The sequence below is a fragment of the Podarcis melisellensis genome, assembly GCF_964234715.1.
Source record: "Podarcis melisellensis genome assembly, chromosome: 15".
In the NCBI taxonomy this organism is placed as follows: Eukaryota; Metazoa; Chordata; class Lepidosauria; order Squamata; family Lacertidae; genus Podarcis; species Podarcis melisellensis.
In genome coordinates this window covers 19896780-19922433 of record NC_138532.1, presented here as the reverse complement: position 1 = coordinate 19922433, position 25654 = coordinate 19896780, and the positions used below count along the sequence as shown (strand labels likewise).

At 46.0% G+C, this 25654-nt stretch overlaps 1 protein-coding gene across 1 annotated transcript; it reads left to right on the top strand.

Annotated features, from left to right (window-relative positions):
• Window positions 1-3936: 3936 nt before the first annotated feature.
• LOC309357692 (uncharacterized protein C11orf52 homolog) lies at window positions 3937-22829 on the top strand. Its single transcript, XM_081890080.1, has 4 exons — window positions 3937-4628; window positions 17206-17246; window positions 19861-19910; window positions 21481-22829. Exons 1-4 carry the CDS (start codon window positions 4600-4602, stop codon window positions 21730-21732), a joined length of 372 nt encoding a protein of 123 aa, XP_081746206.1. The 5' UTR covers window positions 3937-4599; the 3' UTR covers window positions 21733-22829.
• Window positions 22830-25654: the final 2825 nt, after the last annotated feature.

The following is a 25654-nucleotide window of genomic DNA, read 5'->3' as shown; positions in this document are numbered from 1 at the left end:
AGGGGGGGGGGGAGAGAACTGAAGTTTGTAATGCTTACTGTTCCTCATGACTAAAACATTTCTCCTGCGCAAACAAGCTTACCAGCTCTATTGACTTTTACTTCCACAACACACCTTGGAGGCAGCTGATTGTTAACCGAGGGCCATACGCAGGTAATTTGCAGTACAGGTGACCTCAGGGTACACACTGGGAGTAGGCCCTTCGTGTTGATGTGAAACAGCAGGAACATGAATATAAGAAGCTTGATAAGTTAACAGGGTTTATACTGCAGTCCTGTACCCGCTTATCAGGGAGTAGGTCTCACTGAACTGAGCGATACTTCCGAGTTATTATGTAGAATGTTATAATGACTGCTTACAGAGCACCAGCATTTTATGGCATGACGTCAGCAGTGCAAATTCAGAAGTGCAGAGTCCCTTCTTAGTAGTCACAGCCATGGCCACTCTCAGTCACACCCTCCTAAAATTATGCAGCATTCTAAGATTATGCAATCTTATAATGACGCAATAATGATAAATTGGGTCCTCCCTTAAAGAGGGCACGTATTGCGGTGAGACCTGGAAACCGACACCCTGTGTTGTGGGTGGGTACAAATGGTCAGCCACAACACCCGATTGGTAGGTCCCTTGTAGCTGGGTGCAATCTGGCCAATGGGATGCAGTCCAAGCGGTTTGAGGGACCGATTTATACCCATGCACGTGACCCAGAGCTTCCTCTTTTGGTGTGTGCATTCAGAGCACCCGCCCACCTCTCCCTACTTTTAGGGCTTTGCGCTTGACCTTGCTATGCCGTCATGTGTCGTCTGTCGTTGGGACAGGGGCACGGCAGGAATTTTCCCCACTTGGCTGATTGGCTGTTGCCATTTGGGTTTCGCCTGCCGCATCACAACTTGTAAGGTTGCGGATAGGCTCTGGTTCAGGTGATAGGGATGGGAGAACGCTCTTGCCATCCCTATGTGAAGGGTATTCCGTTAAAGGAATCCAGGGACTCAGTGGTTTGGTCAACCCCTGAGAGGGGGTTGTGCTCGTGCCTGAGTCCAGGGGGACATTTGGGTGGTGGAGATAACCTGTTCCCGGCTTTCCGCTTATCCAGGTGTTCATCCTTGGCTGACCTATGCTGGAACCCTGGGTCAGCGCTACCTGCATGGCAGGGAGCTAGTTGAACCAGAGCCTATGCAACCAGTCACTTTCTGTAATCAATAAAGTTGTGGCCTAAATTCTGCCAAAAAACGAAACTAAAATTTGAGACAAGTTTGAATTTATTTAGGGGTAGGTTTCTGGGTCTTATCACGCAAATAGGGATGCATGGCCAGTGCTGATCTTCTTTTTCTTCTATCTTAATTTGTGTTTTCCTTGAAGTTCCTTTGTATGGAACAGAACTTGCACACCAGTCTCTTGAAATGGAGGTACCTTGTGTGTTCATTGTGTCTAAATGCTAAGGTTTGGAGCATACTAAACAACTCCCCCTTGGTGTTTTCCTCTTGCGCCTTTTCCAGAGTGACCCTAGCAGCCAGTCCTCAGTGGCTGACTCTTCTCTTTTCACTCTGACTGACTCCAACCAGCACTAAAGGTGAGAAGGCTTCTTAGTGGCTAAAAAACCCCTTTCTTTTCATGCTGAGTGTGGGGCTCTAGGCTGCTGGGGACAGAGACCTACTGCATATACAAAAAGGTGTGTTTTTTTGGCCCCTTGTGATCCCAAATCATCACATGTTTTGTGTGATGTAAAAAAAACACACAGATCCCTGCCCAAGAAAACTTACGGTAGTTTTCTATATTTCAGCAGAAGGGGCGACTGCAAAAGATGGAGAGAGGAGAAGGTATCAGGGAAAGCAAATGAATCTTCATGCAAATTTGGCTACGATATCTCAAAAGGTGTCTGAATGCATAGTGAACATATCTGCAGTTCTCTGTATTTTGCAACACAGCTATCCAACCAAACAGTGCATAAAAATGCATATAATGGGGGAGGGGGAGGGATGCACCTTAAAAATGTATATATTAGTCACAAAATAGCATGCAAAATGTGCATATTACTAAACAAGAAACTACAAAAATACGCTTAGTGGCAGAAAATTGCACTAAAATGCTGCTGAATTTTCATGAGGATTTTTTAAAAAACAAATTGCAAATTGCTGCAGAAATATGGAGAGCTGGATTTAAGATTGGAATAATAACATTCTGGTTTGTCCACCCCTACATTTTAGGCCCCAGAAAAGTGGGTCTTGGTTTTGGCCCATCTACTGCAGGGAATTACAGGCCCAGATTTTTGCCAGCAAAGCATAATCCATCCCCACCCCCCACCCCACTGCCCCGCATTGCATTGTTAAGCCTGGGCGCTGAGACCCAGACTCCCTTTTGTGCCCGCAGACACGTTATGAAAAGGGAATGTGGACTGGCAGCCAAAGATTGGCTGGCAGGGGTGGTGTTTTTGATGCTTCTCTGTTTCCCCAGAGGAGCTAAAAAAAAACCCTGAGCAAACTGAGCACATGTCCAGAGAGGGGCTTAAAGGAGCATGCGTGCAAACCCAGAGTTTGTGTTATTTTTGGGTCTCAGCACAGGGCTAAGAAAACTCAATAGACAGTTTGGAAAACAAAACAGATTCAGGGACTGTGCTCGTATTAGCAAAGGCCTAGTGTTTCTGGGGAGGGGGTTTGTTCAGGGCTACTGTACGGTACATGTTTGCACTGTGAATATAGTCGTGGAAGCCACTAAAACGATCAGACACTCTGGATGCTTCTAGATGAGCTGCTTATTGAAGATTTATTCTGATTGGTTCACAGACAGATTAGACAATGTTGGCTATTTAATGAGCATTCATTTGTTTGGGGGGGGGTTAGATGATGATGCGCTAAAGCAAGTGTTACTGCCTCTCCTGGTATGCCCCGCGGATGTCCACAAATGACAAGATTTTGGAGCTCCCAGGTCACAAGGTGGTTAGATTGGTCTCAACTAGGGCCAGGGCCTTTTCAGTACTGGCCCCAACTTGATGGAACGCTCTGTCACAAGAGACTAGGGCCCTGCGGGACTTGACATCTTTCCGCAGGGCCTGCAAGATGGAGCTGTTCCGCCTCGCCTCTGGTTTGGACTTAGTCTGACCCTTATGTTTCCCTCTCCTTATGGTCTTGATTTATCGGCTACTTTTAAAATGAGGCTGCATTTCAAATTATATTTTAACCTGTATTTTAAATTGGTCCCCCCCAATATGTTTTTACTGTGATTTTATTGGTGTTAGCGCTCTGGGCAGGGTATAAATAATAGTTGTTGTTATTATTATTATTATCATTCACACTTTCCACAATCAGCATCTGGTTGGTGACTGTGAAAACAGGATACTGGAGGAGCCAGGCCTTTGGACTGATCCTGTAGGGCTCTTATGATTCCCATCACCTGTCACCTGATCTTTTCAAATGGAGGTTGACCTTGGGCCCTTCTATATGCCAAGCATGAGCTCTCTCACTCGGCTATGGTCTGCTTCTTGGCCACAGGCTTTCCACCTAACCCCAGTTCTGCTGGGGATCTCAATGAGCAGAATATCTCCTCTTCCTTTATCCCTTGCTGTCTCCTGCAGATGCAAGGTGACTGGTGATAGAGAAGAGCAGAGAGAGCTACGTATACCCTGTTTTTGTTTCAAAACTTCCTGAGTCTAGTTTTTGGAATTCCCTTGCCCAAAAGCTGCAGATAGCATGTTCAGGGATGGCAAAGGCCACCTGTAGAACTGCTGTCTCTTTTGCAGCTTCGGAGGGCTCAGGAGGCCTCTCAGGAACATAAAAGTAAAGAATACACACTAGCCCCCCCTCCTATAAATTAGCCACACACTCATCATCATATCATGGTGTGGTGGGAAAGAAGGGAGGTTGTTGGCAGAGGAAATTTAGGGGAGCGTGACTGGTTCACCCACACTCCGCACCGTACAACAGAAAGCGAGAAGTGGGGGCTCTGAATTTTGGTGTTGCACCAATTTTACTGCTGAAATTTTAAAGCCTAAAGTCTGCCACTGATGTCCGGCCAGTGAGTCAGGCTCATGATCTTCAGGTGGGTATTGTTTTGGAGCAAAATGTTGCATGAGACAAGCCTGCAACCACGGGCAAGTCGGCTCCTCACCCCACTGGAAGTTTGGAAATATTTTTCAAAATCAAAATCTGTGCACCCGTCCATATGGATATGATTCCTTCTGCGTGCGCCTGCCAGATTCCTCACCCGTTTCAGCTCTTGCGGTGGCGGAGAGCTGAATGTCCTGGGCACAATGCTCCGAGCGGATGTGAGGAGCCCAAAAGCCCTTGTGCATCTAACTTCTATAACTCAAGCTGCCACACACTCCAAAGCCAGCAAGGCAGAGAGTCAAGGGGGAGAAGCAGACCAGCTGGGAGAAGAGTAGGGACAGCAGCAGACGCTGCCTTCGGGAGATCTTCTGTCCAGTAGATGGCACACACAGCTTTGCCTTCCTTGATGGAGGGAGAAACCTGACACGTCCATGATCCAGACACTCCCTTGGATTGGATCTGCCAGGGGCTGAACAGGGAACCAGGAAATGCGGGCGCCCTGTGCTCCAGTGAGGTTCTCCTCCGCAGAAAAGCACGATTTCTCCCTCCAGAGAGCGAAATGGGCAACCAGTGCTGCTGCTGCGGCTGGTGAGTTAGCTGGGGCCGGCTTGCTGCTTGGGAGCTGGGCAAAGAGGGAGGGAGCGCTTCTTGGGGGCAGCCCAGGGCTACGAAGAAGACCAGCTTTGCCAGCTGTGTCGTGTTAAAGAGAGGGAGAGGTGGTGTTTCCCTGCCGGGTCTGGAGAGCTTGGCTGGTTCTTCGAGCTGGTGCCACCACCATCCTCCTCAGCCCCGTGGCTGAGAGCAGAGCCACCCGGGCAGCACCTGGTATCGACTAGGGGAAGGATGGAAGCGTTCCAGGTTTCACATCCACAGGAGGAGCCTGCCCGTCTCCTGATCTGCCTTAAACGCTTTTGCAGGCAAGATACAGAGAGATCCTCCTGGAGCGGCTTCCACTTCTCCAAAGGAGGCAGAGCTTAACTGGAGACAGGCAGTGGCGTAGCGTGGGTTGTCAGCACCCGGGGCAAGGCAAGTAATTTGCGCCCCCTAACCCGTGGATTTGCGCCCCCTAACCCTAACCCCCGCTACGCCACTGGAGACAGGTGTCAATGGGGCTCAGCCCTACACAGAAGCTAATTCATTGTCAAAACCCTGAGACTTATTTGCTGAGCACGTACAGGGTGTGCTGCCTGTCCCAATGAGAGCTGCCACTAGCCCATGCATACCAGGTTGGCTGGGGGGTGGGCGGGAACCTGTGATTCTCCAGATGTTGGTGGACTACAACTCCCATCATCCCCAGCCATTGGCCCTGCTAGCTGATGCGGCTGATGGACGGCTGCAGGTTCCCCATCCCTGTACTAGATCATAGGAGGTCAATGTGTATGTTTGATGGGCAGGCTGGAGTGCTGGCACCGCCCCTTTTAGAGATTAACCACTCAGAGGAGGGCTAGTAGGCTGCCAACTTTTCCCACCTGTTGCCGCTCCTGTTCCCTTAGCAGCAGTTTTGTCTTGCCTTTAATAGGCAGTTTTGTTTACTATCTCCATTGCTGAGAAAAAAACTTTGCTCTTTGGATTCTATATATCAGGCAACAGTTAAAAACATAAGAGCTGACCGGGGTGGGGGGTCAGTTGGCACTCCTTGTTGTATTGACAGCCACTTGAGAACCCAGTGCATTAATCTGCACTGGGGACTCCTTGGAGAAAGTATGGAACAACAACCAGAAAACAATTTAATTATTGAAAAGAAATCCATTCTTTTCTGTATATTGCAGATGAGGTGGTGAGGCTAGGAAAGAGTGCTGTGCCTAATGCCACTGACTTTGGGCGACTTTCGAACCAGGAACATCCTAGTTGTCACTCAGCCATTCTCTTTTAGGGGGTTCCAACCACTATTTATGGGGACGCAGGTGGCGCTATGGGTTAAACCACAGAGCCTAGGACTTGCCGGTCAGAAGGTTGGCAGTTCGAATCCCTGCAACGGGGTGAGCTCCCGCTGCTCGGTCCCTGCTCCTGCACACCTAGCAGTTCGAAAGCATGTCAAAGTGCCAGTAGATTAATAGGTACCGCTCCGGCAGGAAGGTAAATGGCGTTTCCGTGCGCTGCTCTGGTCGCCAGAAGCTGCTTAACCATGCTGGCCACATGACCTGGAAGCTGTACGCCAGCTCCCTCGACCAATAAAGCGAGATGAGCGCCACAACCCCAGAGTCGGTCAGGACTGGACCTAATGGTCAGGGGTCCCTTTACCTTTACCTTAACCACTATTTGGGCATTTGAGAACCTAAGCTCAGGGTGCCAAAAATTCCTTCAGCCTACATTTGCAGTCCATAGCTGTCAACTTTTCCCTTTTCTTGCGAGGAATCCTATTCGGAATAAGGAAATTTCCCTTTAAAAAAAGGAAAATGTTGAGTCCCAAATGAGAGTAGTTTGATGTGATCTAGCAACATATGAAGCTGCCTTTTGGTCCATCTAATTCAGTATTGTCTACACTGACTGGCAGCAGCTCTCCAGGGCTTCAAGCAGGGGGTCTCTCCCAGCCCTACCTGGACATGCCACTGGGGATTGAAACTAGGACCTTTGACATGCAAAGCAGATGATGTTCTACTGAGCTATAGTCCTTCCATTCTGGGAGGAATCTCCCTAGGATTCCCCATTTATTTTGCCGCCTATATACCTTGCTTACTTGAGTCTAATGCGCCATCAAATCTAATGCACACCTCAATTTTCAGAACCTTGAAACAAAAAAAAAGTATTTGCTGGCGAATGTAAATGTGCCATTGGATCTAATGCACACCTCAATTTTCGCAACGTAATTTGAGCATTTGATACTAGTAAATACAGTAATAGAAGCAGCAGCAGAAAGAAGTGTATTCCTTTTATGGCAGGTGGAAGGATCTCCTACATTGGGAGTGTGGGTGGGGAGAGCCCAGCCTGCGGTGTGGCCGCTGTCTGAAAGACTGCTTTGAGCAAGAGGAGAGAAGGCTCACTGTGAAACAGAAGTCCTGATTTTCGGTTTTGCTGTGACGCTAATGGTTTGTGGTCGAACAGAGAAATAGCATCATCTAGTGGAGAGAGAACTGCAGGGTTATTTCCTGGTGAAAAGTTGTCTAGATTTGTTGGCGGATTCTCAACTTGGTCCTTAATTTCTAAAAAAAATCACACACACACAATGTTCTCACCTGGGATATCTGGTCTGACACATGCAACTCCCAGTGTTATTTTCAAGACAAGCACACATACAAGCAAACAGGGAGCCTTTCAGAATTTTATTACTACCAAACCACTGGTCTGCGGGCACCTATGAAATGTGAAGAAGAAGAAGAAGAAGAAGAGTTTGGATTTGATATCCTGCTTTATCACTACCCAAAGGAGTCTCAAAGCAGCTAACATTCTCCTTTCCCTTCCTCCCCCACAACAAACACTCTGTGAGGTGAGTGGGGCTGAGAGACTTCAGAGAAGTGTGACTGGCCCAAGGTCACCCAGCAGCTGCAGGTGGAGGAGCGGGGAAGCGAACCCGGTTCACCAGATTATGAGTCTATCGCTCTTAACCGCTACACCACACTGGCTCCCTGAGCCTCTGCTGTGAGGAGTCCAACTTCTCACAGACGCTTGTAGAGCCATCCCCGCCACAAATTTAAAGGAGATGGCTTCTCCCAAAGAATCCTGGGAACCATGATTTGTTCAGCATGCTGGGGAATCATTGCTTCGTGGGTGTGGGTGTTAAGCTACAGTTCCCAGGATGATTTGGCAGAAGCCATATGAGCTTTAAATGTATGGTGTAGCTGTGTCCTCTGTGCAGGGCTTTTCAAAGCCAGTTTGGGGCAACAGGGGGAAATTAAAAGGGGAAAAATCCAGATCAGATTCACGTCTCCTATCCTTGAATGTGGAGATCAACATCACAAAGAGAAAGGGCTTCTCTTGACTGCAAGTGGGAAATGAAATGGTGATGGGTGGGTCAGCAAAAGCACATGGTGGATAACTGCAGAGCAAATAATAATAATAATAATAATAATAATAATAAAATATTATTTGTACTCCACCCATCTGGCTGGTTTGCCCCAGCCACTCTGGGCAGCTTCCAACATATATAAAAATGTAATAAAACATTACACCTTAGAAAGCTACCCTATACAGGGCTGCTAGCAATCTGGGAATCCCCCTTGGGCAAGGCTGGGGAACCTCTGTGTGTTAAGTTGTGGAAACATATCAGATGACACAGCGATTCTTCGAACAGCTCTTGTTTATTCACAGGCCAGAACAGAACTGAACTGAAGGGTTCAGCCAGCCTGCTTATATAGAGCTCCACTAGAACGCAACAGTAACCATTTTCTGTAACTATCCAATCACTGAACGTCACTTTTGATGCCTTATTTGCATATGTGGACCTGAGTGAAAACTATCCACAGTATCCCCCCTGCTGGCCCAGGGTGAGAACTTCAGTACATAACACTGTGAATGGTGCTTTGTTTCCCATCAGCCCCAGCCAATATAGCCAACGGTCAGGGATGTTGAGACTTGGGAGTCCAACAGTATTTGGAAAGCTACAGGTTCCCAGCCCTGTTCCTGAGGTTAAGGACAACGTTTTCTGTTCAGATGGTTCCGAATAGAACCTAAAATGAGCTTAGCCTGCTGGGTCAGACCAAAGGTTCATCACAGCTCAGCATCTTGTTCTCACAGTGGCCAAGCAGATGCTCAAAATGGAAGCCTACAAGCTGGACCTGAATCCTCACTTGGGATTCCCAGCAGCTGGGATTCAGATATTTTGGCCTGATCTGCTAGGCTTGAGAATACATTTCAGATTCCTGCTGAGCATCTCCATCAAAAGTTTGATTGTGTACTTTATGAATGGCAACACAGCTGGATAAATGGGCTTTTGTCATGAGTATCTGGTTTGTTTTAGCTTTGTTTTAAACATATCTACTAGGTACCATATTTTTTGCACTATAGGACGCACTTTTCCCCCTCCAAAAATGAAGGGGAAATCTGTGTGCGTCCTATGGGGTGAATACAGGCTTTCGCTGAAGCTTGGAGAGCGAGAGGGGTCGGTGCGCACCTGCCACCCGGCGCAGGTATAGCAGCCTGCCGCCCGGGGCGCCCTAAAGCAGAGCACCCCTCGTGCCGGGCAGATATCCGCAGCCTGGGGAGCCCTGCAGGAGCCCAAAAAACTAGGTGCGTCCTATGGGACGGAGCGTCCTATGGGACGAAAAATACGGTACTTAAAAGTTAGGAGAGCCTTAATAAACTACAGTTCCCAGAATTCTTTGGAGGAAGCAGGACACTTAAAGTGGTATAAGAGTGCTTTCAACCTATGGTGCAGATGCCTTTCTAAAACCAAGTAATGTGATTGTCGGTTGTTTTACAGTTTTTGAATGTGTGGACCAGAACACTATAAAAAAGGAACAAATGTCTCTCTTAGAGAGCAGTTTAAGCAGAATCATGCCTTCGAGTTTCCCCCTCTAGCTCCATAAGCAATGAGGACTAGAAACTTACTTTTTAAAAATTGCTCCTAAATTGCAAGGTATCCCCCCCTCCCAAATGATTTTGCAGACTCCAGCCCACATTGGCTCCTGTGGCTCTTTCTGCCTGAAATCTTTCAACAGAAATATACTTTGGTGGGAATCTTGGAACTAAGTGTTCCCTGGAGCTCTTGCCACACTTTCATTTCTCCCTTGAAAGTGATTTCAGGTCAGAGAAGTTTTTGTTTCTTTTGTGTGGAGTGGGTGGGTCTTTTGGCCCCACCACTTTCCCCAGTAAAATCCGATATTCAATCGCTGAATCAGAGCAAATGTCAATTGGGTTTTCTGTGGATTTACGTTTGTTCCAATTCAGCAATAAACAGGCGACTTTACTGGGGAACGCAGCAGAAGCACACAAACGCACAACTTATTGGACCCATGTTTTGAAAGTGTGGGTGGGCCCTTAGCCTATACATAAATCCGGCAGTTTTGGGGAGACTAAGTAGGCTGAAGCCTAGAGCCTCTAAATCTAGGGAGCCTCGCCAGCCCTCCCACTCCCCATCGGTCAGTCTCCCCTCTCCCAAATTTGCAAATCCAAGACTTCATGCAAGGGCCCAGCCACCTTTTATTCACAGTCGCATAAACACTACACTATAGCATGGCCATAAACTTGTACATTCAACCGTTGAAATGTACACCCAATGTGTAGCAATGAAGATTTATGTTACTGCTTTATGAATGAACACTGTGTTTTATGAATGGACTCTGTATTTTGTGAATTACCTGAGAGCCACCAATAGGGAGCTCTATAATCTGATAGCTAACCAATTGGCTACTACCAAACAGTGACCCCTATTGCTGAAAGCAGGTAACCAGCAGGGAATGCTTCAGCTCAGCCTTTGCACTGTTGACTGAACACCCCCTGCTGTGCAGATAAGGGAGAAAGCTTGTAAATTGTATCCCTTCTGGCATCCTGGCCAACTCTATTACGCTGGTGTAAACCCTGGTGCACCAGAAGCCCAGAATAGCAGCAAATAAAATCCGCTCATACGTCAGCAACTGATAAGACTTGTCAACCAGTTCTTCCAAAGTCTTCCTAAATTATAAAGCTCCAAAATACAGACCAAAAGAGAGCAGGTCTGGGAAGAGCGAGGCATACAATGGGCACCATCAGTGAAAAGGCCCTGCTCAGTGTAACTCCTGCCCTGACATTTGATAGAGTGCCCACTTACCCTCCTTCTTGACATGGAATGCTCTCTATTGGAGTCTCCAGGTCCAGTACAAAGACCATAAGAAGGGAGAGCAGGGACCTTGAAGTTCCCAACAGCTGTTAATCAAACAAGCAAGCACACAGGTCATCTTTGTCACAGTCAGGATGCCTATGTCCTAGCCAGGCCTGCACCTAATCTTGTTTTTGTATAACCTTGTTTGTCCTCAGTAACCAAAATTATATTATCAACATATACAAGCAGAAAAGTTGTTTTCCTTCATTTGCAATGAGTCATACAAAACAAAGTGGCACTAATAAAGAAAAGTTCCACGGTGGCAACAGAAAACAAACTAAAAATGCTTTTGCAGTTCATCAAAACTATCCAGGAATATCAAGTTATAGGAAAACTGGTGCTATTAACAGTAATCCTTCTAGTTGGTTAATTGGTTCGGCAACTTCCATGCACATCACGTGTGATGCTAATTATTTCCCCCAAGAGTTAAATGATAACTAATCAGAGGCAGCTACAGGAGAGCTATGAGATTCAGGTGAGGGTCAGATGCCTTGTCAATCCCAGAAGGTATATAAGAGGACGGCCCAGCCTGCCCAGGCCTGTGGCCTGCCCAGCATTCTCCTAAAGAGGAGAAGCCTAGCATGGAAGACTGGTGTATAGTACGCAGATCTGAAAGGGTGACAAAGGGTAAACCACCCAAAAGGTATGCTGAAGAGTTTGCTAAAACAGCCATAGCAGATACAGATGTTGTTAGTAACTCAGAGAAGGTTTGGGAACCTTCAAGCTTCCAAGAGGGTCAAAGTTTAACCTCAGAGGATGCTGAGCCATGGTTAAATGCCATGAAGGCTGAACTTGATTCCTTAGAGAGGAACGAGACATGGGAACTAGCTCCAGGCCTGCCCTCCCACAAAAGGTTTACAAAGTTCGGTTATTGCAAAAGTTTTTCAGTGTTAATGTTATGCATTTTTTAAAATCACCATGGTATTTAACAATAATATCTTATGTCCTTTAGAGGAGAAATTGTAGAATTTTAAATACCCGTCATCATCCTTGTCTTCACAAGAGGAGGTTAAGGGGTGATATGATAGCCATGTTCAAATATATAAAAGGATGTCACATAGAGGAGGGAGAAAGGTTGTTTTCTGCTGCTCCAGAGAAGCGGACACAGAGCAATGGATCCAAATTACAAGAAAGAAGATTCCACCTAAACATTAGGAAGAACTTCCTGACAGTAAGAGCTGTTCGACAGTGGAATTTGCTGCCAAGGAGTGTGGTGGAGTCTCCTTCTTTGGAGGTCTTTAAGCAGAGGCTTGACAACCATATGTCAGGAGTGCTCTGATGGTGTTTCCTGCTTGGCAGGGGGTTGGACTCGATGGCCCTTGTGCTCTCTTCCAACTCTGATTCTATGATTCACTCAAATTTGTTTATAACACTCTTCCATTTTCTTCTAGTTGTGAGGGTGGGGGTGGGGAGGGGCCTCATAAGTGGAGTAGCCTAGGGCTCTCTTCGTCTAAATCCGGCCCTGCTTCAAAAGCCCCATTTGACTGAGTTGCTGCCACTTTGAAGTGCTTCTGGTGGAGTCAAGTGGGACTCCAAGGCTTTGTGTCTTGCCAGCACAAAGGGGTCTTCTTCACTGCTCTTTTGTCCTACCTGAGCAGGGTGTTTTACTCAGCGGGAGGAAATATTTTGCAAACAGGTTGCTAGCTGTGCTCTCACTTCCCACCTCCCCACCCCTGATCAAAGCCCCCATTTTGCTGGTTTTCTGAATTGCACAAAGAGTGGCAGAGCTAGCCTGAAGGAGAAAAGGATGCTTGTGTGTGTGTGTTTATAAGTAAGTGTAAATTAATCAGAGCTACTAATATGAGTTTTGACCAAACTGCGGGAGGCATTGGAAGACAGGAGTGCCTGGTGTGTCCATGGGGTCACGAAGAGTCGGACACGACTAAATGACAAACAAGAAATTAATCAGAATGTGAGTTTCCCACATCTTTAACTGAGCAGTACAAGGCAAGCTGGCTGAAACAATTTCTGCTTAACAGTGCCACTCTTCTACAGATAATGCAGTAGGAGTAATAATTATACTTATCATTTATGTAGCATTTTAGAGTGCTCAGAGTACTTCAGCATCTTTTGCCATTAGGGCTGCAGTGTGCATTTGATCAGTTAGATTAATTGATTCAAAAACTTCTAATGGACTGAAGTGGTATCATAATTAATTGAGCTGGTGATTTGAAATAACAGTGAGCTAAATCCAAGCAAGCAGTCGGTTGCACTTAGTTTGTATTGAAACAACAGGACTTCATTTATGCCATTATTAACCTGTCCCATTGATTTCCATAGGACCTAAATTTATCTCTCTATTTGTCAAAATCCCATGAAGAAGGAAAATTGCATTCCAGGACATGTAAAATTATGAGATACAAGCAACCAGTGGAGATTACAATCCCACTTAATAAGCAGCTAGATGGAGGAAAGAGGGGCTGAATCTAAGCCCCACCCCCAGCTGAGTTGCAGAATATTAATATTTTTTGACAAGGCCCTGGAGTAGCAAGAGTGCGGCATGGAAATTTAGCGCAAGAGATGGAGAAATGCTGTTGATCGTACAAAAGGAACTTTGCACCATGTTTGCATAGTGGAATCAGCTGGAGGTTGTAATCGCTTTTCTGTCTATTTTGTTTATGAATTGCATTTCCCATGAGGCTCATGGTGATTTGCAAACATACAATAAAAATACCTTAAGCATTTTTTTAAAAAACAAAAGTAGAGAAAGCACAATGTAATACAGGTTTAGAAACAGCACAGAATAAACACCTGAGGCCAGAGACCAATTCACCCAACTGGAAAAAACGTATTGAAACAAACACGTCTTCCGTTTATTTCTGAAAAGGACTGATAGCAGGCGCCGGTCGTATCTTAAGAGATGCTGTTCCACAAAACAGGGGCAGTCCCAACCTGAGTTGCTGTGTAGTGGGCCCAGGGCAGGTTTTTCCCCAGCCAGAACTGGCTGGGACTCAGTTCTGGCAAGTGTCAGGTGGACACCATTGCCATTAATGTATAAGAGAACAAGGAAGGTATTCATGATGAGTTCCAGCACCTCTTTTTCTAGAAATATAGTACTGAGTGGTCCTCTGATATTTTTTGGGGGATAATCTCTTCTGCAGAATGCAATGACCTATCACTACTGGGTAGGTAAGGGTTAAGACAGCTTCTCAAATAACCTGACCCCAAACTGTACACGGCCTTACATGTTAGGACAGTCATATCTTAGGTTACAGAAGCTTCAGGTTGTGTGTTTTCAGGTTGCGCACCGCGCCAAACCTGGAAGTACCAGAATGGGTTACTTCTGGGTTTCGGCACTCGCGCATGCGCACCAAATCGCACCCCGCGTGTGCGCAGACACGGCGCTGCAGGTTGTGAACGTGCCTCCCGCACGGGTCACGTTCGAACTGAGCGTCCACTGTACCTAAACCTTGAGCTTAGCCCCCATAGCAGGTTGGTAGCCAATAGACAAGGTGGTACTATATTTGCTGGTAGAAGTTTGTCCCAACAAGCAGCCTAGCTGCTTGGTTTTAAACCAGTGGCATCCCCTGGGCCAGCCTCAGGGGTAGTCCCACATAGAGCACATTGCTGTAATCCAACCTGCAGGTTACCATTACATGGACAACTGTGATCAAGTAGTTCTGGGTAGCTGTGGGAAAAAGTGGTTTGTGAGGGTTGGGGCTTAAGCCTCAAAGGGCAAGATTTTTCAGGAACATCTTGTATTTGGTTTAGAGAGAGAGGGAGCAGCCTCACTGCTGTAGACTTCTCTCCCATCCTTGTCCATTCTAATTCTGTCTGATCCACCAGAAGCTCGGAGATGCCTTTGGACGGACGAGCCGGGGATTAGCCCGCAGACAGCCTCAGAATAGCCATCGCCTGCGGGGCAGCTTGTTAAAACACCCCTCCGCTCTGCCAGCCAATACAAGAGAAAAGCAGCTCTGAAAAATGATACAGGGGCCTTGTATTTCTTAGGAAACAGGCTTAGGATGCCAATGATTATATTTAAAGCAGAGCTATTTTAATTGCACTGCCCAGGCCTTGGCAGAACAGGGAAATGAACAAGTTGGTGCCGGAGTGGAAAGATGGCCAGTAGAGTTGTGGGTCTTTCATGATGCTCCACCTGCTCTTTACATTACAAGAAGATAGCGTAAGTCATGGGTAGGCAAACTAAGGCCTGGGGGCCGGATCCAGCCCAATAGCCCTCTAAATCCAGCCCGCGGATGGTCTGGGAATCAGTGTCTTAGTAGAATGTGCCCTTTTATTTAAAATGCATCTCTGGGTTATTTGTGGGGCATAGGAATTTGTTCTTTTTTCTTTTCTTTTCCAAAATATAGTCCAGCCCCCCGCAAGGTCTGAGGGACAATGGACCGGCCCCCTGCTGAAAAAGTTTGCCGACCCCTGGCATAAGTCCAGTGGCGTAGCGTGGGGGGTGCAGAGGGGGCCGGCCGCACCGGGCGCAACATCTGGGGGTTAGGGAAATCCACATGTTAGGGGGTGCAAATCCATGGGTTAGGGGGCGCAAATTACTTGCCTTGCCCCGGGTGCTGATAACCCACACTACGCCACTGCATAAGTCTCTGGACTTGCAGCAGGGAAGGAAAACACTTTGGAAAATGAGGCAGAATGGATTTTATCTGTAGTGCAGTCCTTTCGGGTGAATGAATGGGGTACTGCCCCACCAACCTCAGTCCATCCTCAGCCAGCCCTCGCCTGCCTACTTGTCTAGCAGGGAGTCACTGCCAGTCAGTTTCTTCCCCCTGAGTTCCAGTGCTGTCGCTGTAGATGTCTGCAGGGAAGAGGATGGGGGCAAAAGTTGAATTAGTTGGCTCTGCCTGCCATTGGTTCTGGCTCTGCCTATATTGGCCTCTCTGCCTTTCGCTCTACCAGTCCCAATGGATACCACCCAATGGATACTACCAGTCCCAATGGATACCACCACCCAATGGACACCACCCAATGGATACCACTCTCAAAGTGGAATACTATGCATATTTATTCAGAAGCAAATCCCACTGAGTTTGGTGCAGCTTACTCTCAGGTTAGGGTTGCCATATTTCATTGTTTTAGATATATTGCTGCTTAAGATCCAAGAAATTTCCCCTGGACGTCAATTCCTCCTTTGAAATCCTGGTAATGTCCAGGAAAATCCGGACGTATGGCAGCTCTACTCATGTAAATGAGCTGGTACGCTTCAGACATGACGCTATGCCCTGATTTGTTTGGCTAAAGTATGGCTTGTTTGGACGCAGCCACGCAGAGTAACCATGGTTTATTTTTGTTTGGTTTTTTTGCAACAAACCATTATGTGAAACAAACTTTTACCATGCCTTATGGGATCACGACTTATTTTAACTGTGCTAGTGGACTACAACTCCCATCAGCCAGCAAAATCACCCTGGCTAGGGCTTATGGGAGATGCATTCCAAAACATGTGGCTGATCTAATCACTAACTCCACCCTGGGGAAAGAACCTCTGCCAGAAAACAAAATGCTCCAGTTCAACATTAGTTTTAGGCTCCATAAAAGCACAGAAAGGGCAAACAAGTACTGGATCACATGGAAGCAGAATACAGCTGCGAAACAACTTTCTTATTCATGGGAAAGAGAGCAGGCGTCCTCACTGGGAGCAAAGGACAATGTCCAGCTTTGGGAAGAGGACGGGTGGGGTGGCCTGTACTGAACAGGGCCCATTCTCTTCTCTTTCCATAAGCCAGCCAGTGCGTGCTTGCTGACTGTACAATGCATTCGGTCTGCGTGCTGCCGCATGGCTTCTGGCTGGAGGAAGGGAGGCATGTTACGAGAGCTGGGTGTTTGTTTCTGAAGAAGGTCACAGAGCTGCCAGCTGTGGCTCCCTGCCCAGGAGCTCTCGGCATTTCCAACCCTTTCCATGGAAAAATGAGTTTTTAGGCGGGTATCTTAGCAACAGGCTCCCCACAGCCGCGCCTCCTTTCTCTCTGTCCCCCAACCCCTCCTGGTATTTTTCCATTCTTTGGCTATCCATATAACACAGTGGTATCTCTCCCCTCTGCTGGTGGCAATACTGAAATCTAGAGCACCAGTCGTGTTACAGCCAATGAGAGGCAGGGTAGTGTAATGGTTGGAGCATCAGACTGAAACCTGGGAGACGAGGGCTCAAATCCCCAGTCAGGGCTCATCCAGACTTCCTTTCATGGTGCTTTTCTAGGCATAGGACTGGGTTTTAAAGCTCTGTTTCTGAGCAGTTTTCTTTTCGTCCCAGCACTTTTCACAAACCTGGCGAAGACTGAGCATGCTCAGTGGGCATGGAATACTGACTGACAGATGAGGGTGAGAACCAGAAAATTGAAGTATTCCGCTCTGCAGCATTTTGTGGCAGGCTGTGGATCAATACACCTTTATCAAGTACTGATCAGTGCGCCATTAGAGGATTAAATACCCTCTGAATTTCATGTAACTCTGTCTCTTTTATTTCAGGAACTGCCCTTCGCCGTTTAAGCGGAAAAAAGAAAAGCCAGGTAAATAATCCTCTGCAAATATTTTTATAAGCAAGACCTGGAATGACCTGGAACGTGGCTTCTTTACCAGATTTTTTAAGCTCCATCCCGGGTGTTTCACCCTCTCGTCTCCTGCCTACAACCCTGCAATACTCAGCTAGTCACACCACAGTTCTAAACAGGTTCACTTTGAAGCAGGTCCTATTGGTTTCAAGGGATTCTGTTAGCGATCAACGGGACAACTGCCTGGGAACGTCAAAAAATATATGCAGGGCCACATGTTCCTGGGCTACACTGCTCTACACTGTTATGTGCTGCATTAATGTACAATAGGTTGCCCTCCATTTGATCCAAGAACCACATGAAGCAGGGAGAATGCCTTTGTGTGTGTGTGTTAATGATATGCTACTAAAACAGAATGGCCCCAAAATAGATTATTGGCAGTCCAGAGTACAGTGCAGCAGCTGCAATGTTAAGAAGCTAAAATGTTTAGCGTTCGTTTTAATTGTTTTGTCTTTTTTGTAAACCCCTTTGAGGTTTTCCCCCTCACAATCGAGCGGTGTGTAGGTGTTATGAAATGTAGTTTCTGCTGAAGACACACTGATCATAAATATATATACCCTATTCCTGTGACTGTAATTTGTTCTAAACTGTTTTTAATATCATACCCTCCAACATTTCTCTGAGGAAAATAGGGACGTCCTATTCCATAGTAATAATAATTTTATTACATCTTGCCCATCTGACTGGGTTCCCCAGTCACTCTGGGCAGCTTCCAACATATATGAAAACATAATAAAACATTAAACTTTTTTTTTTATTTAAAAAACCTTCCCTATACTGGTGTCCTCTAAAGGTTGTATAGTTATTTATCTGCTTGGCCTGGCGGGTTGCATAGCTCTATATCCTCCAACATTTCTCCGATGAAAATAGAGATGTCTTAAGGAAAAGTGGGAAGTTCTGGGATCAAGTCAGAAACCTGGATGGCTTCTGTAAATCCTGGACTGTCCCTGGATAATAGTGACACTTGGAGGGTCTGTAATATTGAATTTAAAATTGCAGTAAACCATTCTGAGACCTTATGGTGAAGGGTGGGTAAGAAACAACAACAGAAAATAGGATCAGGATTGGGTAATACTGTAAGGGCAGTTGGAAACAGGGTGTTTTCAGAACTAGAATGTTATGTGTGCACCCGGCGTATATCAACATGGAGACAAAGAAACATCCAAATTCAGACTTTGGGCTTAGAGCTGAAAACATCCTTCCTAAAAGCAAGTGGGAGCCAAGAACAATAAACAGAATTGCTACCTGGCTGTCCAGTGCGGCCCTGGCCTAGCAAAACACATCGCTTGACAAACAGCAAAGTTAGCAGAGAGGAATAAACAGAATGTTCCTAGGTTTCTTGGAGGACTTGAAAGGAAAACTCCACTGTTACATTCCTTCTGCTAGATGTTGCTATGGCCACTAACCACTGTGGTCGGCTGTACCCCAGTGCTTCGTGGGAAGCTTTCTGCCAGAGGAACGGATCTGGGCTTTCTCATGGGAGAAGGTCATGTGTTCACTCTGGGTTAAAAATTAGCAAAGGTCGCAGTGAAGGGGGGCTCATAATGAAGGCAGGATCTCTTTGGTGTTCAAATAACTGAATAATAGCTGAGGGCCTATTGACTTTCACACACAAGAGACTCAGGTGCTCTGACTTGAACGCCCACAGTCTGAGGCGGACAATACAAACAACACTGTTTTGCACCCCTGCTCTTAATTTTCATGTGTTTTACCGGCAGAATCTTACTGTTCTGCTGAGCTTGTTTTGGTTGCAGTAATTATAGTGGGGCTGGGGTCTCATTCCTCCCTCAGAAACAATTAAGGATTTGTATTTGTGAGATGATGCTGTTTCAGAACACATGTTGAGGAAGAACGTCCTGGTGCCTGAGTGGATGGAATAATTCTATTTCCAGAAGCCTACTGAAAACCTCACAGTGCATAGCTGTCAACCATCCCTTATTTGGCGGGAAAGTCCCTTATCCCAGCGCTGTGTCCCGCTGCTGTCCCTTATTGATGATGTCCCTTAAATTTCCCAGGTTTCAAAGGAAGCAGCTACTCTCCCTCCCTCCCTGCTAGCCGGGGAGGAGGGAGGCTCCAACTGTGTTGCTTGGCTGTGTTGCTCACCTAATAAGGAGCCTAAGAACGACTGGGGGGTGGAGCTTGCATGCCTTGTGCCGATCAAATCGGTCGCGTTGCCTGGGGACTCGCCTTTGCTCAGCGCTTCCCAGCAGAGAGGTGAGAGTGGTTTTCCTTGCTGCATCCCCTTTGCCGGGTTGCTGCGCTGTGGGAACCACCGCTTGAGGCTTTGTTTGGTTGCTGGTTGACTAAAATCCCTTATTTTAGCTGCTGATTCCTTATTTTCGAAGCTGCTGGTCCCTTATTTTCAAATCTGTAAGTTGACAGCTATGTCACAGTGCCTACATATTTTTGGAGGTGTTTGTAAACTCATGGGGTCCAGCAACTTGTTGTTTAAAAAACAAACTTTTACATTAATAGGATTCTGCTGGAGTCATCGTGTTCTAATTTAGCTTCTCCTATCATTGTTTAGTATGAGCTATGTTGCTTCTCTAAATATCAGCTGTTTCTTCCGCAGGTACAAGAATCATTAAGTCAAGCACCCAGCAGCACCCAGAGAGCAAGAAGGTAAAACTGCCCCTGAAAAGACTTTGCTACCAATTGCAAAAGACTTTGCTACCAATTACAAAAGCTCCTAAAGTATGTTGCTGCTTCAGTGCCATGTTACTTTGAGTTGAAGTAGTGCCTATTGGATCAGCCTTATAACTCCGTTCTTGGCCCTAATTCATACACACAAGAGGCCAAACAGGCGTATGAGTTGCAGGGCTGTGAGTGCAGCTTCATGAGCCTAGTCAATTTGTGAGTGTGCTCAATTCAGGCCATTTTTAACCATACACACACAATGCATCTACTTTGGTGCATTCATCCTTCCTTGGAGGTTTTACACAGGGGGTGGATGGCCACATCTCATGGATGCTTTATCTGAGATTCCTGCATTGCAGGAGTTTGGACAAGAAGACCCTTGGGGTCCCTTCCAACTTCTATGATCCTGTTGTATGTTTAACTGCAGTTCTGAAGTCATCAATAATTGTGAATGCATAACCATGGGTTGATGTATATTCTGGAGTAATTAATCTGGAATAATAAAAGTGTTTGCTCTGGTGTTAGTAAGACTCTGCCTGGTGCTAGTAAGACAGACTTTTCTGATCAATGGAGCACAAGCAGCTCTCTTCTAGCCCAGTGACAGAACACATGCTTTGCATGCAGAAGGTCCCAGGTTCGATACCCAGTGTCTCTAAGGAAAGCTGAGACTATCCCTGTCTGACATCCAGGGAAGCTGCTGTCAGTCAGTGTTGACTGTACTGAGCTAGATGGACCAATGTTCTGACTCAGTATAAGGTAGCCCCTATGTTCAGTGGGGCTCGAGCAGAAGAATTTTCCAATGGATTGTGCCCTATGTAATTATTTATTATATTATATATTGTTTAAAGCCCAAAATGGTTTCTGAGCTGTTCTCTCTTGTATAAAAGCCCATTGCACATAACATTAAAATATGAGCATGCATAATTAAACTACACAATAAAACCCCTTTAAAACATTAAAACAGGAATAGGAAGCTACCATAAACTGAGTCAGGCCATTGGTCTGCCTAGCCCAGTACAGTCGTACCTTGGATCTCAAATGCCTTGGCTCCCAAACTAATTGGCTCCCAAACAATCGAAAACCCGGAACTGAGTGTTCTGTTTTCAAACTATTTTTGGAAACCGAACGTCCAACTGGGCTTCCGCGGATTCCAAATGGCTGCAGGAGCTTCCTGCAGCCAATCAGAAGCCACACTTTGGTTTCCAAATGTTTTGGAAGTCAAATGGACTTCTGGAAGGGATTTTGTTCAACTTCCAAGGTACGACTGTATTGCATTTACTGACTGGGAGTGTTCACTAGGGTTCCAGACTGTGAGCCTCTTCCAGTCCTACCTGTAGATGCTGTGGGTTGGCCCTAAGACCTTCTGATGTAAAGCAGGTGCCACATCACTGACCTGTGGTCCTTCCCTTATAAACTAACATTAAAAATATGGAGTGAATATAATGCAGCAGGGGTGCCATATGGGTTTCCTCCCTGATGCACCAACATTGATTGGGCTGAGCTTGCTTCAGAGAGATTTGCCTTCCTCAATCTCTTCCCCTTTCTCTCTCTGAAGGGAATGGATGTTGGGCCCGTTTATGACGACGTGTCTGAGTTCCCAGTCTATGCCACCGTGAGCAAGCCGAAGAGCATGAAGCGCGACGACAGCAGCGTGCATTACGCAGACATCCAGGTCTTCAGCAAAATACGGGAGTGCTCAGCTGAAGAGGTGAAGACCTTCCAATCCCAGAACACTACAGAATATGCCACCCTCAACTTCCCCCGGGCTACACTGAAGTATGACAGTAAGAATGGCACTCTGGTGTAAGAGCTGAACCTTTCTTGCTATCCAACAACAGAAGCATCTCTCAGACCAAGATGTTGTGGATTTTGTGTCTCCACTTCCTTGGCTGGTGAACACCTAAGAAGGATGTATGTCACCTTTCGGCTGCATCTGATAAGGGGTCACTGTTGTAACGGGAGCAAAAACATTTCCCCAAGCGTGCCAAGAAAATTACTATTTGGGGCAAGATGACCAGAGACGTTTCTGAAGCTAGTGGAATCTCTCCTCTTTTGTTTCTTTTATAATATAAAGATATCACTGGGAGACCAAGCTACACGGGGAGAATGACACAGCTGGAATATTGGTTTGCTTCCAAATGACCTGTTTGTTGAGCGTTCATCCCAATTTGTTTGCAGGGAGTTTAGGTGACTTTTGTGATTTATTACGTATTCATCCTGATTTGTTTGTGAGGAGGTTAGATGATGTTGCGCCAAGCAGTTGTTATCCCACACTTTCAGTGCACTTCTCCATCGCTTTCCTTATTGCAAAAAGTCAGTTTTTTTTGGGGGGGGGGGAAGTAAGTTTGTGAAAGAACTGCAAATCAACTTTAATGTGATCAAATCCCCACTTAAAATAGCAACAGTCTGGAAGTGCCTTTGGAGCTAAAGAATATAGATATTTGTGATGTTCCCCCCCTCCCTTCAGATCATTAGTAAGTGGATTCCATTACCATATTATGAATGTTCACTGTGAAATTACAACCGGGGAGTATTGTTTAAGATGCACAGTGAGAGTGATTTTTCAAAGAAAGCAGGTACTAACATAATCAACAATATCCAGAGGAGTAGCCTTGTTAATATATTGCAGCGAAAAGGAAAAGAAAAGAGAGTCTTGTGGCACCTTAAAGGAAAAAAAACAACACATTTTTTTCATGGCATAAGCATCTTTGGACTTCATTTCAGTTCATCGGACACAGATAATCAGAAATGTTACTGCACGATACTACAGGACAAATGTACCAAGAACATCTTCCATTTGAGTCGTCTTCAACTCAACCACATAATCACATTCATTTCAATAAGATTAATCCTACGACAAGTGATTTGCGTGTAGGAAATTCAGGACATACCTCTTCCTAAATGGAATACAAGCTCGTTTTGTTCGTGTGGGCAACGCCATCAGAAAGTGTAGCCCCCGTTTTCACCTATGGCAAAACAGTTCTATATTTTCACGGATGTTAAGCACCTTTTCATAGAGTACAGAGATTGTGGCAGTGAAGTTCAGTGACAGCATGGGGCTGATTTACCTGACCGTCTTTGAGGCACAAAAGTTGTCATAATGTGACTTTCGCACCCAGTTTCTATGCAACACAGTTGTCTTGTGAAAGGATCGCTATGTGATGAATGACGACTTCACACGTCCTAATATTAGCTTATTAGTTTTCTCATTCAGAATAGGCAGTGTAAGATCTCCCAAGGTTTCTGTTTTTTGTGTGCAGGCACTTGCAAAGCCGGCTTGACCTTTCAATGGAAAAGGTGGGGCGAGGAGCCTTGGCAGAAAGCACAGGTGTGACCTTTGGGTGTTTGCCTTTCTTCTAGCATATTTGATAACATGTACAAATTCAAAAAGTCTAAAACAAATTTGTGATGATCGTAGAATAGCTGCTTTTTTGGCACAGAGGAAAACAGTGGCACAAAGCTCACCTCTTGCATCTGCTGATCCAACTCCTCCTCTTCCTTTCTGTTGTTTTCGCACACTGCCCAACCCCATTTTACCACACAAACAGTGATATGAAGATGGAATATCACACTCCGGTTGCCTCTGGGATGTTTTCTGCTTCGGGCCCAGAGGGAGCGGGGAAATGAAGAGGCAAGTAGTGATGACAGGGATTGAAGAGGAGTTGGGCCCACTCAGCGAAGGGGGCTCAGTGTCAGGGACCGGAAAGCAGATTCCTCTTCAGGAGAGCAAGTCAAGGACTCTGAACCAAAAGGGGGAAGGGTACGTCCCAGAGGTGCTGCTACCTGATGAGCCTGAGGGGTTCAGAGTTCCTTTGGCCAGAGGAGGTGGCATTGCTGTCTTCTGATTCAGAAGACTCCACTGAGGCCCCAGTGAGGGGCCAGAGGCTCTCCCATTACATACCACAGTAGGAGACTCTTGGAGAGTCTTAAATGTAAAGCACTCCTATGCTACCTTAACATCCATGGCTTCTGCCAAAGAAACCTTGTGGGTACTGAGAGTAGTTAGGAGACCTCCCCCAGAGCTACAAGGGTGTCAGAAGTGGTATAAGACTGCATTGAATGCATGGTGTAGGTGTGCCATCACTTTTTCACTTCCTAGAGTGCAGTTGACGTTCTCCCCAACTTGTCCTGCCTCAGGCTGGCTAGTATCCGGCCTCCACCTAGCCCTGCACCCAAGGCTGACCTCTGCCTTGCCTTGCCTTGCTTTGCTTTGCCATGGAGCAGGATTGCCCAAGAGCCCCATAACCCCCGGAGCTTTCTCTGGCACAGGACCATGGCTTGGTCATCAACAAGCTGGTCTTTCAAATGGGGAGTCCTCTGCACAACACCCCACCCTCATATGGCTAGCCTTGCATCCCTGGAGAGGCAATTGCCTTCATGATGGGTGAAACATGGCTGTCCCATAGAAAACAACTTTGGGGTGTCAGTTAGCAAGCAGCATAAAGGAGGTTATTTACACTCCGGCCTGGTTGGTGCATGCGACTGCAAACCTGTTGCTAAGGAGGAGACTGGAGTCACTTGGCTATTTATGTCAATGCAGGATGATAAGCAGCTAAACTAATGCTCAGCTTAGCACATCAACCGAACCTGGAATTCTGGTTAAGGTCTTTCCTCCTTATCCACAATCTGAGGCCAAGGTTTTCCCTACAGCTTGTTGCACGGTTTGGATTAGTGTTACGTGTGAATGAGGCTGGTCTCATTCTGCTCTTGGCTGCAGAATGCTTTATGTTCTGCTCTTGGCTGCAGACCGCTTTATGTTATCACAAACAAACTGGTTCTTCTGTCTATCTAGTTGACGGAACAAAAATGGAACATGTGAAAGTTGTCTTCCAGCCATGTCATTTGATGCAATTGGATAAGCAAGGCCTCAGGCTTTTCTTATATATATATATATTCTGCATGTGAAGTAACAGCAATAAACACTGTCCTCAAATGAGCTTCACCGTACAAAGCCAGTATTTTATCTCTGGTTGCCCAGGGGAACTCTAAGAAGCCTGCAGATGGGTCTAGTATTACACGCCTGGTTTTAGAGGTGCAATGTATGTAACCAATAATCAAATGCTCTGCAGGGAAAGGGAAATAATAACAGCAATTTTGCCTGTTTAGCATGCGCTAAATAGATGAAATGTGAACATTTAAAGTGTTTCAAGATGATTTACCTGAATTTTTTTTTATTATTTGCATTGGATTTATAGATCAGGCAGACACACCTTCTTGGCTTCTGGTTCCTGTTTATTTCCAACAATTGGAATGAGATCAGACCAGAAATGGGTGTACGTAGTTACTCAAGTGGTTTTGCCTGACGTATTGAACAAGAATCCTGACAATCTCGTTTCACTTTTAATAGACTGGTTCTCAAGGTAGCAGGAATATTTAAAACACCTGGAATTCAAGAGGTGAAAACAGCACTTCCTGAAATCTTGTTTGATGATTTGACAAAGTTTACTCAGGATTTTGAATTTTGAATATCAGGATGCACAATAACAAGTCTCCAGTCACCTTTAGTTAAGGATTCAGCTGGCGCTAAGATACAGCATTGTTTGCTTAGTGAAAGTTTAATGCCACAGAAGACCGAGCTGGAGAAACTGAAGTTTGAAAACAGTTTCCCAGGCTTCCAATAAACAACCAAAACTGATACCCATTTAATTGATTTTCACAAGTGTTGTAACTTCTTAGTAATGAACCACACCTTCAGCTGGGGCTAACTTTTGATGCCATCAAATATTTAA

Excerpts from the sequence above, each read along its gene's own strand:
- LOC309357692 (XM_081890080.1), top strand. The coding sequence starts at position 4,600 with ATGGGCAACCAGTGCTGCTGCTGCGGCTG. Across the intron at positions 4,629-17,205 it reads CAGTGCTGCTGCTGCGGCTG|GAACTGCCCTTCGCCGTTTA; the intron begins GTGAGTTAGCTG and ends CTTTTATTTCAG. Across the intron at positions 19,911-21,480 it reads AGCACCCAGAGAGCAAGAAG|GGAATGGATGTTGGGCCCGT; the intron begins GTAAAACTGCCC and ends CTCTCTCTGAAG.